Here is a 15,377-nt window from a genome sequence, read left to right as displayed (position 1 = left end):
AAATAGGGGACATTTTTCTACTGAAGAGGGCCGCACTGAAAGATTGTTAATTGGATTTTCATTGTGATTGACAGCCCTCGATTATGACAGTAACTTTATTTGGCTGGACTGTTAGAGCCCTCTTGTTGGGATTTCTTCCATCAAAGCTCTTTTTCATCCGCTGAATTCCCGGCGGAGCTGCGGTGGCTGTGAAAGAGCCTTTTAGCACCTTTGTTGCAGCCATCCCTGGTGATGATTGGGCCCAGCTGGTAGCAGAGAGGAAAATGTCCCTCTCACAAAGAGGTTGTGTCTCCCGTCCCCACGGCTTCGATAATTTTAAGAGCCCCAGAAACCTGTTGAGGATTAGAAGTAGCTTTAGATGTGAAATGAGTGTTAAGTATTAGTAATCGGGAGATTAGGGCCCCGGGGACAATGGGAGATAAACAACTGCAATTAAGGCAAATCTGCCAGAGTAAACAAAATTTAGCAGAAACAGATGCCCTAACCATTTTGGGGGATTGATTGGAGGGCACCGAGGAATCGATTTTTGTCTTGTTTACACTTCCAAACCCCTGTGATAAACCGGGAGGCTAAATATTTCATAGCGCCTGATTTTAGTTAATTTTTTTCCAGCTCCTCACAGTGGGTCTGCGCTCGTCTAACAGTGACCAGGCCTGAGTTTATTCTGCGTTCACAGGGAGCAGCTAATTGTCTATGAAGGGCCCCTGTGTTTAAATGGGCTTGACAGGAATTTAAATTTTGTTTCAATCAACCTCCGTGCTCGCAGCCTGCTCCAGTTTCTAATTTTTAAATTAAAGATGATTTTTGAAGCCGGGGCTGCCGCAGAGCAGGGATGCGCAGCTTTATGGAGGCTGCAGCAGCAGAGCGCAACGGGCACGGCCCCAAAATGCGCCCTGTCCCATCAGCATGGCTGCTCCTTCCTGCTCAGTGGGACGCACTGCCAGGGCGTGAGGAGGGGAAGAGTCCAGCAGGAAGACTGGAGCACAGTCATGGTGGTCTTGTGCCGGATTCGAAGGGATTTCTCTTCTTCCCAAGCCGAGTGGTGATGGTGTGCTTTGTGCTCTCCGTGTTGTCCGTAGGGCTCCGTGCATCTGTCTGCTCGTGGCTCTGTAGCTGTGACACAGCACAGCTCGATGCTATCTGTGTGCTTCAGCATTCAGCACTTGTTCTGTTTAATCTGTCAGCAAACGTTGGGATGTTTCTTTGCACGATGTTTGGTGTTCAGCTGTGTGATGGGATGCAACACTGCGGGGTACTTCTGAAACCAACCTCATGGCATTTGCTACCCCAACGTAGAAAACATTGAGAACGCTGTTTGAATTCTGTCCATCTCAGTAATTTTCTGTGTTGGCAGAAACCATTTCCTCAAAGCTCGTAGGAAGCATCTGGTTTTTTCCTTCCTTTTCTCCCTTTCTGGGAAATTTTTGTTGGAAGGAAATACTCCATCCTCAGTTTTCGGTGCTTGACTCTCTCTGGTCGGTGGTGTGCCTGCAGGGAGCCATGAGCTGGAGCACGCTGCTCAGGAGGCATCTGCGTCAACGTGTGAGTTTGATTCAGGTGTGCATTCTTGGTCTGAATCTCCATGTCTTTCAGAGCTGCCAACCACACTTTCATTCCCATCACGCACAGCTCTCAAAGCTAATGAATCGAATTGATTTCAAATGAAACCCAAGCAGAGCACCTCGTGCTCTGGCTGCAGGCGGGTGCTGCGTCCGCAGAGCAGACCAGAGCTGGTCAAAAGCAAAACCTCCTCCATCCCCAAAACCCTGCACCAACCATTTCACTCTGCAGATCTGCTTCTGCTGTTGACAGCTTGCTAATGTTGACATAGTCTATCAGCCTTGGGCCACTCTCTCTATTCCTCTTCCACAGCTCTTCTTAACCTCAGCAACACTTGCAGAAGCGCTCTCCAATTATATTTTGGTTGCCTTTTTTTTTTTTTTAGGAGTCATCATGAAAAATACCTTTGCTGGGAGTGAGCTCGTTTTGTTAGCTGAGCACCACGAGGCGTGCCAAGCACCGTTATCGGCTCCACAGCAAATAGCAAAAAAGCAGAACTGCTGTGGGAAGAATGATCTGCAGATGGGCGAATAGATTCCGCTGTGCCACAGCCAAAACCGGAGCTCTGTGTGAATTTTAGGCCGGTAATGCACCGCAGTGAGAGTGTAGCACAAATCAGACCCACCCTGCACGCAGCGTGGAGGAGCTGAGTTGCATGCAGTCAGGTCTGTGCTACAGATGTCAAATGAGTTGCACCGGTTGTTGCTGACCTGAGCTGCAAAACAAATGCTCTCTTGACTCTGAGTCTGGACATGGGGGTCAGGTTTATGGGGACTGCCTGGAGGGCTACGGCCGATGCCCAGAGCCTCAGAGGAAGGTGGAAAAAAGAGCTTTAATCGTCATGGAGGATGTGCGTTATGGTCTGACAATGGAAGTTCAGATGTGCTGCCGTGTGGGCAGCTCCTCTGTAGGTACAGGTTTTCAGGTTTAAGTGAAGCTGGTCTTCCTGTGGTGCCTGATACGTTTCCTATCACTATCTTAAGTATCATTGGAGGGATGAAACCATTACAGCGCTAATCTAGACGGCCGTGGTTCTGCCATTGACCTAGGCTAATCTGCCTTTGCAATTTCAAGAAGTATGTTTGACTCTTCTGAAAGTAACCTTAAATTGTAGTCTTGTAAGAATTCCAGAGCTGTATCCTTCACTCCTTCTCCTAATGAGGTTATGACCAAATGCTCATTATAATTGCTTTAGACTCCTTTTAATTTTCAAGCTTATTAATCATAAGAAGAGTTATTTAAAATTGCATAAATTAATCTTAGATTAAAAGCCCATCAAAGCCTCGAAACAATTAAGAATAAGTAGGATTTCCCTGGGGCAGCAAGTTTTATTTTAATAGTGTAGTCAGGTGGATATCAGAACATTGAAGTATGGTAGTGATTAATGTATGCAAAATTTAAATGAGAGTTTTTAAATGGCAAATCTAAATCACATATTGACCTAACTGTAGGCTTTAACTGCACTGTCTGTCATATATTTAAACTGTTTAGTAATCAGCATTTTAATTACAGTGTATGTTCGGGAGGCCATGCAACAAACAGAACTCAGCACTCTGACACTTTTAGCAGGCTGAGGCTGTGCTGCAGCTGCTCAGCATAAGGGATGAGGAAAAAGCTTCGAGGAGATCACAGTACCTCATTCTGCTTACAGGCGTTTCTTGTCCCTGCTTCACCTGCGCCCATAAAATACCATGGACTGATGCAGCTGCTGACCTTCTTTGCTGCCCCTGTTGCTCTCACAGGCAGAAGCTGCAGGTGGTGTCCCTGCAGGGTGGGAGATGTGGAGCAAACTTCATCTTCTGGGTGCTTCTGTTTGGTGACCCTTGAGTCTCTCTGTCACTCTGAGCTCTGCAGACCTGAGGACCTGTGTCTTTGGCTCCCACTGTGGGGGATTTCAGTCTTATGGCTTATGGAGGTGCTGGCATTTTCATCGAATGCAGTGAGACACCATCCTTGCCCTGAGTAGTGGATGGAATGAGGGGAGAGAGATGGGCTGGTAGATGCTTAGTACAGCATCAAACATAGCCATGCAAGTACATAAGTAGAACTAAACTTGCTGTCGTTTGGCACCTGCAGTCCCATCACTGCAGGAGTAGCACAGGAGAGGCAAGGAGCTGTCATTTGTGGGGAACTGTGTCTACTAAAGAAAGGGTTGACCTTGCTGGAGCTTTGGGAAACTGGGACTTGCTTTCTGGACTCCCAGCCACTGCTTTCCCAAGCACCCGTCCTGTTCCCTAAGGGGTCACCCATCGTGGCCAGAACACGTGCTAACATTGCAGAAGTACAGCAAGGGGTGTAACGGATGGGATGGATCACAGATAGTGTCTTACAGGGTCTTTCCACCCGTGCAATCATCCTGTGTCTCCACAGGTCAGAGAGAGTGTTTGAAGCCCTCTGATTTTTTACCCTGCTCGAACCTTAGAGGTGGGCAATGGAGGGAAGGTGGCCACACAGAGCAGCCCAGGGAGGGCTCTGACACCACTGTGCCTGAGAATTAACAATATTCTGGGAGTCGATGGCAGAGTATTGGCCTGAGGATTCCTCGCTGCTATTCCTGGCTGTGGGAGCAGAAATCGGCCTCGTGGAGAGCTAGCACAGATAATTAGAGCAGCGTCTAGTTTGGCTTGTCCTTGGGGGCAGAAGCTCTAGATGTGAAATCCTGCTCTGCTGGAGGAGGTGGCAGAGCAATGACATCCTGCGTGTGCTGAGGACAGCAGAGGTGGGAACACAGGTCAGTGTGGGGTGCTTTGTGTTACTCGAGTGCTTTGTCTCTCCATGTGTCCTGGGAAGGAGCTCCAGGGCTGAGGTTTGTGATGGTTGTTTTGGAGGTCTGACTTGTGTTCCCATTAAACATGTGAATGAGCAGAATTTCCTCTCGAGCACGTGCCCTCAGTTAATTACAAACAGCATACAAACAGTGGTAGCAATGGGAGAACAAACTGGGCTGATAACTGTGGTGCGCTCTTTGCAGCCAAGGTCTTGTTTTCCAAACCTGCAGGGCACGCACTCCTTCAGACAGCCAGGGATGAGTTGTTCCTTGGATTTAGTGTTGCACTGGGGCAGTCTGACCATCCCAGCTGCCTTGGGAGCAGAAGCAGTGCCTTGTTTGGGTCATGTTTAACAGCGCTTTGTAAGGGATGGGGAGATGGCAGGAGGAGCAGAGATGTCCAGATTCCATTTTATTCTTAAAAGATGCCCCAGTTCTCATGCTTTTGCAGAAAAAATCTCTGTGTTGAGGCATCTGATGCACCGCAGAGACACCCAGTGCTGCAAGGCAGTGCCATGCTGTTCCTAATATTGCCTAATAAACTGCTGCATTGTCTTCTCCCTCCCCCTTACAAAATGGCATCGGAGTCGCATGTTAAGCAGAGAGTGAGCTTCCCTTAAAGCAGCCTGTAGCCATCAGTAATATTTATTTTCTCTATTTGTTTTAAGCCTGTGAAGACTGTGGTTTCCTCCATACTGTCCTGATGGAGCCCTGACCAGCAAGCGTGCAGTGCCCCTAGCCCTAATGTGCCATTAATGATAGGTTAATGTACAGTATAATGTTTTTTGGACTATGGGTTCATTACACTTCTGAGTGCAAGGTCCTTCTGCAGAGCGCCCAAGGTCCCATTGCATTATATCATGCAATAAAAATACCCTTTTCATATCACACGCTAATAAACTGTATTTGAAATGCTGTCTAAGGGCACTGCCATCGTCTTGATAGTCCGTGTCTGCAACAGTTGGGGTCTTTTTATTATGGTTTTTGTGTGTGTGTGTGATGCCCAATTCAGTTTTTTAAAGGAGATGAGTAATTTGTCGGTGCTTCTTTGTAATAAATGGGGCACAGTCCTTCTACTTCATAGTCCTTGGGGGGAGGAGGGGGCCTTTAAAAGAGAGCGCTGGGAGGATTGTGCTGTGTGCTTTGTGCTTGTGAAGAGCTCCGGGATGGCTGGAGAGCCATGGTGCTGTGCCCATCCCTGTGCCACCCCTGTGCCATCCAAGCACGTCGTGTAGCACAGGAGCCCCTCTGTGGGAGTGCAAAGTGTGGCTGAAACCACGGAACTTTTCCCCTTGAATAATGGCCGTTTAATTGACTGGGCTAAATGATTGATGGTGCGTGGGCAATGGGTTGGAATTACCAGGGCTGTGTGCTCAGGGGGGCACTGCCCTCTTAATTTCATGTCAGATATTTAAATCCTTTCTCTCCCCCTCTGCGCAGCGCTTCCCTTGGAAAGAGTTAACCTGTCTGGTGGGACACCGCAGTGCAGGGAACGTACCCTTTATCAAAGGAACGAGATGAGACAAGTTCATTTAAAAAGCCTGGTTTGTCATTGTTTATCTAATTTTCAGCGTTGACACACAAAATTAAGTGGGCTGACACTCACTGCAGCCCCGTCCTGCCTGACCTTTCCTGCTCCTCTGCTTCCCCTCCTGCAGCAGTGGCTGCATGCCATGCCAGACCCCAGCCGGGGGTGGGGATGGCATTCTGGGGGCTTTTCAGTGTGTTTTCTGCTGCCTGGGCCTCCTGGCTGTGCTGGTTGCCACGTGGGTTCAGTGCTGAGGGCTTATAGAATCACAGAATGAGTTGGGAGAGAGACCTCAAAGATCATCTTGTTCCAACCACCCTGCTGCAAATGGGCATTTGTGCAAAGTATGGGGAGAAGACTGAACACAAGCACAGTATGCCAATAAAAACGTGCCAATAATTTCAGGTTGGATATTAGGAAAAATGCGTTCTCAGAAAGAGCAGTGCTGCACAGCACAGCTGCCCGGGGGGTGGTGGGTCCCTAAACCAGGGGGTGCTCCAGAACCATCCGTGGAGATGTGGCACTTGGGGACGTGGTCAGTGGGCTTGGGTTGGGTTTGTCTTCTCAGAGGTCTTTTCCAACCTTAGTGATTCTGTGATTCAATGAAACTTTGCCACAAGTGGGCCTAGGGCTGGTCTGGCTCATGCCTTGTCCACAGTTGTGTGCTGCTCTTTGTTGCAGGTGTGATGCAGCAGCAAGGTGCTGCTGAGCGAGGCCAGGTATCAGGAGCAGCGCTGACTTGAGGCTGTGCATGGACCTGGTGCACCCTCCTAGTTGTCAGTGCCTGACCTGAGCACACTGGGGGCTGCCCACCAGTACAGGTCCTACTAGCACTGTAGTCTGAGGAAATTCTTCTCTGGAACAGTGGAAAACAAGAGAAACCAAACAGTGGTTTCAAGTTAAACTTCTTTCTAGGAAGAAAAGTGTGTAAAACGTGGGGTTTTCCATGGAGTAACCCCACAAAACAAAGCAGAGGGTGTGAGCAACATGGCTCACTGACATCTTAAACACCTCGTAGCCTGCGTTCTTCCCCTGCGTGTTGCAAGTAGCTGAACTGCATGGATATTCCAGGCGTGAGATGCCTTCCTCTGCAGGGAGCCTCTCCATCGTAAAGGAGATTCATGGGAGAAGCGGACTGTCTTTAATAGCTTTGTTTTAATTGCCCCAATGCATCTGCTCTTCCTTGTCTGTGGGCTCCGTTGTTTCTCCCTAGTTCTCACTGGTGTCCTTGGCTGCTTTTTTGTTTAAGAGGCCAGACGGGTACCTCTAGGCTGTGTTGCTTAGAATAAGCCTTTACTTTAATGTGCACTTTTGCACCCACCATACCACGGTGCTGTGCACAGCACACTCACACCGATTCTTTCAGCACTCAGTCAGGCAGCAGAAGCCATGTATTCCCTTTTTTCCGTGTGCTGGGGGAGCTCCTGCAGCTTTGTGGAGGTCACACTGGAAAGTACATGGAATATCTGCAGGATCCTGTCCCTGGGGTGCAGGCTGTGCTCCTTCCGAACGGTTTCCATGGGTAGAATCAAGGAATATTTCAAGCAACAGCAATATTTCACACTGCGTTTGTTTACTAAACCCATAGGGCGTGTGCAGGAAGGGATGAAGAATAAGTTGTGGCCTTTCTGTAGCATCGTTCCTGATGTTAGACATTCAAGACCAAAGCTAAAGATTTCTGATAGCCAGGTGTTGGGAAGGAAGAGACGTCGTCCATATGCTCAGTGCCGCGAGCATCTGTGTACTCAAATGCATCATTTTAAGCTCATCCATCTTCTGCTGTAGCATCGAGCTGGCTGCTGCCATCGTCAGACTCTCAGATGGGCTGTGGTACCCCTGGGAGTGCTCCTCGGTGGCCATTTCCCAAGCAGAGCTCACGTGTGTCCACGTGGGTGCAAAATTCAGAGCTCTGACAAATGTGAAGTTGTTCTCTGCAGCCCAGAACGGCTGAAAGGAAGCGATCTGCTTCCCCAGAGATAAATATAAAAAAGAAAAAAAGATTGAAGGCTGGGGGGAGAAAATATCCATTTCTGCAGCAGTTACAAAGAGCAAATTTAGAAAGATCGATCACAGTGGCAGAGAGCGATGCTCGGTTCCAGAGGCCTGAGATAAAGGTCGGGGCTGGTGGCTTGAGCTTGGTGGGAAGCATTGACAATCTGAGCAGGGAGAGCGAGTTCCTGGAGCTGACTTTGCTTTGGGAAGCTCTTGCGACTCCATGTTTGTTCTGTGCATCATGGTGGGAATGAGTTCCTGAAGGTGAAGGAAGCAACTGGCTCCCAGCAGTGACTGAGTTCACCTTTATGTGTTGGTTAGCAAAGTCTTGCCTCTTGCTGTGTTATTTCTCCATCCGCACGTGGAGGAGCCCCATTTGTACCACTGGGATGGTACAGAAGAGGTTGTGATGTGAGAATAAAGACCAAGTGACCGCCAGCCCTGCTTGTCGAGGGATTGCACAGAGCAATCCTGTGTCCTTCTGCAAGGCAGTGAGCCCTGCAGCACCTCTGCTAACCCAGGCAGCTCTGGACCTGGACCCCATAGGACTGAGATGGATTTGTGCTGGGCTCTGCTGTGCGTGCGTGGAGGTCACCCTGCCTTGTGCATCGCCCCTTCTGTGCATTGCCCAGTCCTCACACTGCCTTTGCCCAAAGCCCTTGGAAGAGCATCATGGATGCAGCCATCCCAGAGGGTCAAAGCATCTCACACTTGCTCCCTCCATCGTGTAGATCGTGACGTGTTTTATCCCTGCAGCTCCTCTGTTCCCTGGCCCTGGCCTGCAGAGTGTTTTATTGCTTTGAGCTGGCGCTGCGAGGATTTATGGCGCTGTGTTCAGCCTGGTGCTGCCTCGTGGCTCCGCTCGGTGCCATCCTGCCCTGCTGACCCCCCAGTGCGCCCAACGCCGCTGTGCCAGCACTGCATCACTGTCCCCGAGGGTCCCCACACCAACACTGGTTACTTTCAGGCGCCGTTTGCAAGAGCTGTGAAGTTTAGTGTTGCAAAAACCGAGCTGCTTTTGAGTGATTTGGAGGAGAGGTTTTCATCATCTGTGATGGTTTCTCCTGGCGATTGCTTTCTTTCAGCCATTTATGTAATTGCGGTACTTGGTTTCCTGTGGATTTTTATACTTCATTTGAGATTCATCCGAAGATGGCATGTTCCCATCTCTAGGAATGGGGCCAGATTGAGCTGCCTAAGCTGGCTGCTGAAACTGCACGCTGTATTCCTGTTCTGATTTTCTGAGGTGTCTCAGCCAGTAACAGCCCTACGATTCCATGGGGCAGCGCGTTGTACAGCCATCCCTCTTTCCATCATACATGAGTGCCCACAGTGGCTTCTCACAAAGGCCTGTTGGGGTTGTGCATAGGTGAGATTTCAGTTTCGTTGTCAAGTGATGGCTCCAAAGGCCACAGACAGCTCACGTCCTGCTGCAGCTGCAACGTAACACTTGGAGGGACGTGGCACTTTCTGTGTGACTCACACAACCCTAAGAGTGAGGGTGCACACAGGGCAAGGTGTGGGGTTTGTACTGACTGAAGTCAAGGGTGCAAATATATGTGTAGAAGGTTACTGCTACGAGTGTGTGTTCATGGTGGCGTGATTCAGGCTATGCCCCTAGATAGGGGAAGCATTTTGGAGTGTGACCCAGTTGGACAATTTCCTTTAGGATTGGGCTGGATTACTGCTGGGTTGCGTTGTGTTAGGTTGGGTTGGGTTGGATTAGATTGGATTGGGTTAGGTTGGATGATGTTAGATTGGGTTGGGTTATGTTGGGTTATGTTGGATTGGGTTGGGTTTGGTTGAGTTAGTTTGGATTCGGTTGGGTTGGTTGGGTCAGTTTGGGTTGGGTTGGGTTGGGTTATGCTGTGTTGTGTTGTGATGTTACTTGCACAAAGGGGCCATTAAAGGGAGAAAATTAAGAGATTGTGGACCTTTAAAACCTGCGGGTCAGTGACCTCAGTGAAGAGTTTGGAGTCCTCCAGCCTCCTCTTTTCTATATCAATGATGAACATGGACAATATGCATCCAGCTGAAAGCCCACTGATTGCAATCCCACTTTCATTGCAACCACAGAATTTTCCAGTGTATTTTTTCTAAAACATGGATGAGATCAACTCTCTCAGGCTCTCTCTCTCTCTGTGTCTGTTGGCTAACCCTTCCTGTCCCGTTTGCAGGGCCACCCGTTCATCGTGCAGTACAACGACGGCCATGCGGAGGTGGTTTCCATGTGGGTGTGCAGGACGTTGGAGGAGCGGCGCTCGGCGCAGGGCGCACCGTGAGCTGCTGGGTCGTGGGACAGAGCTTTGGGCTCCCCCCATCCGGGTCATATTGTGCTAAAAAGCAACACAATCTTTTGGGATGTTGGTTGTTGCCTTCCTCCCTCCCACGCAGACACGTTAAGGAATTCCCTTCACACGTTTCTCTCGTTTAATGTCCTCAAATTAATCTTCAGTTAAACTGTACACAGCCTTAAAGCGAGTATTTTATATCTCTATTTTTTTTTTGTTATTGAATGTATTGTATATTTCATGGCTCCAGAGTATTTTTGAACTTAGTTTTGCTATTGTATGGCTGACCAGCAGGCTGTTCCGAGGGCTGGAGGAGGAGCCGTTGGCTGTCTGGGGAGTGTGGACAACCACAAAACACCTGTCTGAAATGGGTTTGGTATTTTTAAGGACAAAAAAAAAAAAGAAGAAGAAGAAGAAGAGGAAGGGAGAGTGTGGAGTTGCTGGTCCTGGGAAGAGGCCATCACCCCGCTGCAATACGAGCATTGCAGGGGCATCGGCCGTGGTGTCCTTGGATGGCAGGTGCTGCACAGTGCTGCATCCCGTCGCGGGGGCAGAGCTGTGCTGAGGGACGGTGCTGTGTGCCCTCAGGCTGTGGTTTCACTGATAGTCACAGTTAGTGGCTCATCTCCCCGTGGCTGGGAGCACACAGCAGCCCCCGGCACGCGACAGCAGCGCCACTGCTGTGGGGCACGGTGTGAGCAGGGGGGGGAGCGCTGTGCCCAGGTGTCCCTGCCCCGATCCCCTGTGTGCTGTGGGCAGGGGTGGGCACAGCACTCACTGCCGTCGTGCAGAGCGCCCGGCTGTGCTCCCAGTGGAGCAGGAACACTTCCAGCATCTGCGCCGTGCGTTTGCTGTCCCTGCCATCCCTGTGCGTGCTGGGCAAACCGTCGATCCTTATGTTAAGGCACTGGAGGAGCAGAGGGCGGAAGGCGCTGTGGGAGCTGAGGGTTTGCTCAGCAAACTGCACACCTTGGGCAGGGGGGGGAGGATGGGGGTTTCCTTTGCTCGTTTTTGCCTCAGAAATAAACTTTTGCTATAAGAAAAGCTCAGGTAGTGCATTCTATACCAGCAGCTTTAAGAACAAAACAGTGAAAAATTCCTCCCCAGTCCCCGCAAATCGTAAATGTTCCTTTGGAGAAGACTTTGCTTCCTTCCTTGGAGGGATCATTCGTCTTCTTTTGAAGTATAGGGGTTGCAGGCATGAACTTATAGACTAAAAGTTTATCTTAATTGCTCTGATGTCACCGCCTCCCCGGCAGATAACAGCACAATGAATGAGTCAACAGGACCCCACACCTTCAGGTCCTTTTTCTAAAGTGAGACAAATTTCTTCCCTTGGAGCCATGGGGACCGCGGGCAGCTCGCCTGTTTGTTTATCTCCCGCGGTTCGCTTTGGCTTTCTCTGGCTAAAAAGTCTCTCCCTCGGGTTTAGGTAAGAAGCCGGTAGGAGCAAGGCTGTGCCTTGGGGGGAGCGATGGCACCGGCTGGGATCCGGTTGTGATCGCTGCTCCCCGAAGCCCACCGCAGGGATGGGGTGCATCCAGGCTCCGTGCACAGGGGCTGGGGCTGCTCCTCCCTGCTGCAGCTTTCTGAAGCCGGAATCGGGGCGTTCCTCGGCCGGAAAGCTTGAAGAAAACAGCGCCGTTACACCCTGCAGCCACGTCCCGCTCAGCCGCAGCACGGGGCGGTGCTGGTGAACAACACCTGAGCGAGGATGAACGCCCTGCGTGGATGTGGGCGCACACAGGATCATCGCAGGCTCTGCGATGAACCACCGTGCGCGTGTGAAATCTGTGCAGGATTTGGAATGCGTGCAGCTTTCCTCTGCCCGTCACCTTTGCTCATCCCACGAGCCCGGGGCAGCACGGAACACCTTCAGTTTCTCGCGTCCCGTGCCCATGTGCATCCCGCTGCCAGCTTTCCGAAGGCGAAGTGTCACTCTTTGTTTTCTGACTAACAGCCTGTGTGTGTGTGTGTGTGTGTGTGTGTGTGTGTTTGTGCAGGCAGACATCTGGCAAAATATAAAAGCAGAAAGTGGGAACTGCAGCAGGAGGCGGCTTGGAAGGCTGCGCGGTCCCAACGTGTCCCTTCTGCCGGACAGGGACAAACAGCGGCCGCCGACCGCGCAGCTCCACCGACACGTGGAGCAGCTCCGAGAGGCTCCGTGTGCTCCTCCGCCGTCCAGGAGGCGGCACTGACCCTGCGAGCAGCGCGGGGGCTCCGCGGTCCCGCCGGGAAGGTGGCACTGAGGGCTGCCAAGGGACGGGGCTGAGCACAGGGAGCTCCGTCTGCCTCTCTGATGCGGGGAGGTGGGACTGGGGCCGAAGCAAACCCCGGGAGCCGCCCCACATCTTTGGGAGCTGCAAAGCAAGGCGCTCAGGATCCGACTTTTCTGAAAGGCGCTCAGAAGCTTCTTACGCTGTGCAGGGCTGTTCGCAGGCGGCTTGCCACAGCCACCCACATCCCTACAGCTAACTTGTGCCTGCTCCTCCTTGTCCTTCCACCCTACACAGCTCCCCTCCCCCCGGGCAGGACCAACCTGAACCCCAAACACCACAGCGCCCGCAGAGCAGCAGTGCTGCACCCCGTGACCCGTGAGGGGTCCGGAGTCCCAGTTTTGGGGAGCCCCATCCTCCACCTTCAGTGGGGACCCTCAGCCTAGGGCACCAAGCAGCAGGATGGGCTGAGCCGAGCGCTGCTCGAGGTGCTGCAGTGCTGGGCTGCCCGGCGCGGGCTCTGGAAAAAGAAAATAATAATAATAATAAAAATCAAAATGATAATTGAAAAACAAAAGAAAAGGAAAAAGGAAAATAAATAAATAAAGCCACTCGATACGTTCAGATATTTTGGGCAGACGGAAATAGAAAGAAGGCAAAAATCAAAAGCTCGAAGGTGCGCGCCGATCTCCGCCGAAAGCCGCAGTGCGCGGAGCCGCGGTGACCCGGAGCGGCGCTCCCTTCGGGGGGGCGCACAGCCGGAACGCGCTGGGAACGGATGGATGGGCTCAGCTTTCCCCGCTCCGCAGCTCTGCGGCTCCGGCGAACCCCTCGTCCTGCCGGAAGGTCAAGGTTTGTCGGCCCGGGCGATGGATGGCGGGAGGAGAACAACTCGCGGGGGGAGCAGAGCTGCGGGTCGGGGTGCTGCAGGTTCGGCACGGCCCGGTTCGGTTCGGCTCGGCTCGGGGACGAAGCGCCTCTAATTGCTGCCCCGGGCGCACGGCGCTGCTTTAACCCCATCGATAAACTGCGGGCATCGATCGTCAGCGCTGCGTTCCTCCGCATCCCCTACAGCTCCTACACCGGGCCGGGCGGGATGGGGCTGAATTGGGCTGGGAGGTAACCGGGGGGGGGGGGGGGGGGGGGGGAGAGAAAGGTGAGGGGTAACGGGGAGAGCAGATGGAGGGGTGATGGGAGGATGAGAGGGGGGGAACGGAGTGGAGATGCACGGCGCTTGGGAGCACAGACGGGGCATTCGTGAGACACAGCCGGGGGGGCACACACAGGCGCCGGGAAAAGGGCCCCGGGCTCTGTTCACCGCTCTGCGTATCTCTGCGCACCCGCGGGCGCTCCGCACGTCGGGGCGGGGGCAGCGCTGCCGGCCCGCAGAGAGCCGCCGCCCGCTTCCTTTGTCAATGTCCAGTAATTAAAATGTCACCGTTTAATTTTCAGGCCTCTCGGAGCAATCTTTTCCTAATAAAGAGTGTGATCGAAGCGCTCCTTTTCCCCCCCCCCTCGCTCCCCGCAAAGGGCCGCGGAAGGGGCCGTAAACGCAGAGCCGCTGCGGATCGATGGAGAGAAGCCCGGATTGATCGGCCTCTAAAATTAAATTTATTGGGGTCATGGTTTTATATGGTGCTGATACAACTGTTAAATGGGGAACATTCATTTCCAATAGGAGGCGTTTATTAAACTTCCACTGAATTAGACCGCCGTGATTTATGTGGCAATCTCGGCACAGCCCTCCAGGAGGGAAAGGGAGAGGCAGTGAGGGCCCTTCCGCGGCCGTCTCCGGGCGGTTATTTATTTATCCCCACCCCCACCCCCCCGTGCCACGGCTCCATAAGTTTTAACCGAAATTATCCGCCGGGCTCAGCCGGGAGCGGCACCGCCCGCGGGTCCCGTCGGGGCGCCCCGCACCGCCCCGCACCGCGCAGCCCCGGGGGTGGAGGGGGGGGTCGGGGGAGCCCCGCAAACGTCCCCGCTCCCGCGTGCGGCGATCGTTGAGCGTTAATTAGAAATTCATTACAATTAAAAGCCGCGCGCACACGCCTTAATTACATCTGATTTTTAATTCCGAATCCGTGTTTACACAGTAAGCGAGACGTACCTCCTGATTATCCCCAATACTCTTTATACTGTACTAATTATGTAAATTAAACCTAATTAACTGACAAAAACTGCAGTCAATTCAACTGTTCGAAGATAACGGAGGCGGCGAGGAGCGGAGGAGCCGCGGCCGTTCCGCGCTGTCGGGGCGGTGCGGTGCGGTGCTGCGGGGCGCGGGAGCGGGGACGGCGGAGGGGGACGCGGTGGAGGCGAGGATTTGGGCCCCTCGGAGCCCCTCGACGTGAGAGCTGCCCGGTGCGGATGGGGCGTCGGGCTGCGGCCGGCGGTGGCACAGCGAAGAGGAGCGGCTCCGTGGGTACCGCGCGTGTTTAACCCCCACCCGTGAGCCCAACCCGCAATCACGAAAATAAGCGGTGAGAAGATGTGGCAGCGCCGGAGGGTCTCACTCACTCCCGGCTGGAGGAGGAGCGGGGATAAATAACTAAAAAAAAAAAAAAAAGAAAAGAGGAATAATTACCGGCTCGGGTTGCGGCCATTGCGGGAAGGCCGAGCCCGCAGCTTCCAACCTTTGGCTTCTCTCCCCGCCCCGCCCCGACGGGGCGTCCCGCACCCGAATTGCGGGGACCCGCAGCCGCCTTCGGGCAGTGCGGAGCGGCCTCACCGCGGGGACGCAGCGCCGGGATCGGCTCCGCGGCCGCGTTTCTCTCCGCACCGCATCCTCTCGGCAGAGGGATTATAAAATAATCATAAATAATAAACAATAATATAGAGAGATAAATATATATCTATAAAAGCGATAGCCGGGGGCGACGCGCGCCGTTATTAACTTCTGTTTGATCAGTGTAATTGCGCCGATCGCGGCCGGACATGATGATTAATTACAGTTTAATTAATGTGGCCGTGACCAACCCACCCAGGGCGGGGACGCGGAGCCGGGGGGGGGCCCTTCCACG

At 52.6% G+C, this 15,377-nt stretch overlaps 1 protein-coding gene across 2 annotated transcripts in view; it reads left to right on the top strand.

Annotated features, from left to right (window-relative positions):
• Positions 1–10,129, top strand: part of MAP2K5 (mitogen-activated protein kinase kinase 5) — a gene marked incomplete at both ends in the record, with an annotated part of 110,928 nt that extends 100,799 nt beyond the window's left edge. For both annotated transcript variants that reach the window (XM_079541166.1, XM_079541165.1), the window contains one exon: positions 10,025–10,129. In XM_079541166.1, coding sequence (XP_079397292.1) covers positions 10,025–10,129 — 105 coding nt within the window. The remainder of the gene's footprint in view (positions 1–10,024) is intronic.
• Between the last annotated feature and the right edge of the window lie 5,248 nt (positions 10,130–15,377).

The sequence above is a fragment of the Tetrao urogallus genome (genome assembly GCF_951394365.1).
Source record: "Tetrao urogallus genome assembly, chromosome: 11".
Taxonomy (NCBI): Eukaryota; Metazoa; Chordata; class Aves; order Galliformes; family Phasianidae; genus Tetrao; species Tetrao urogallus.
The sequence above is the reverse complement of the archived record's forward strand: the minus strand, read 5'-3'. Positions and strand labels throughout refer to the sequence as shown.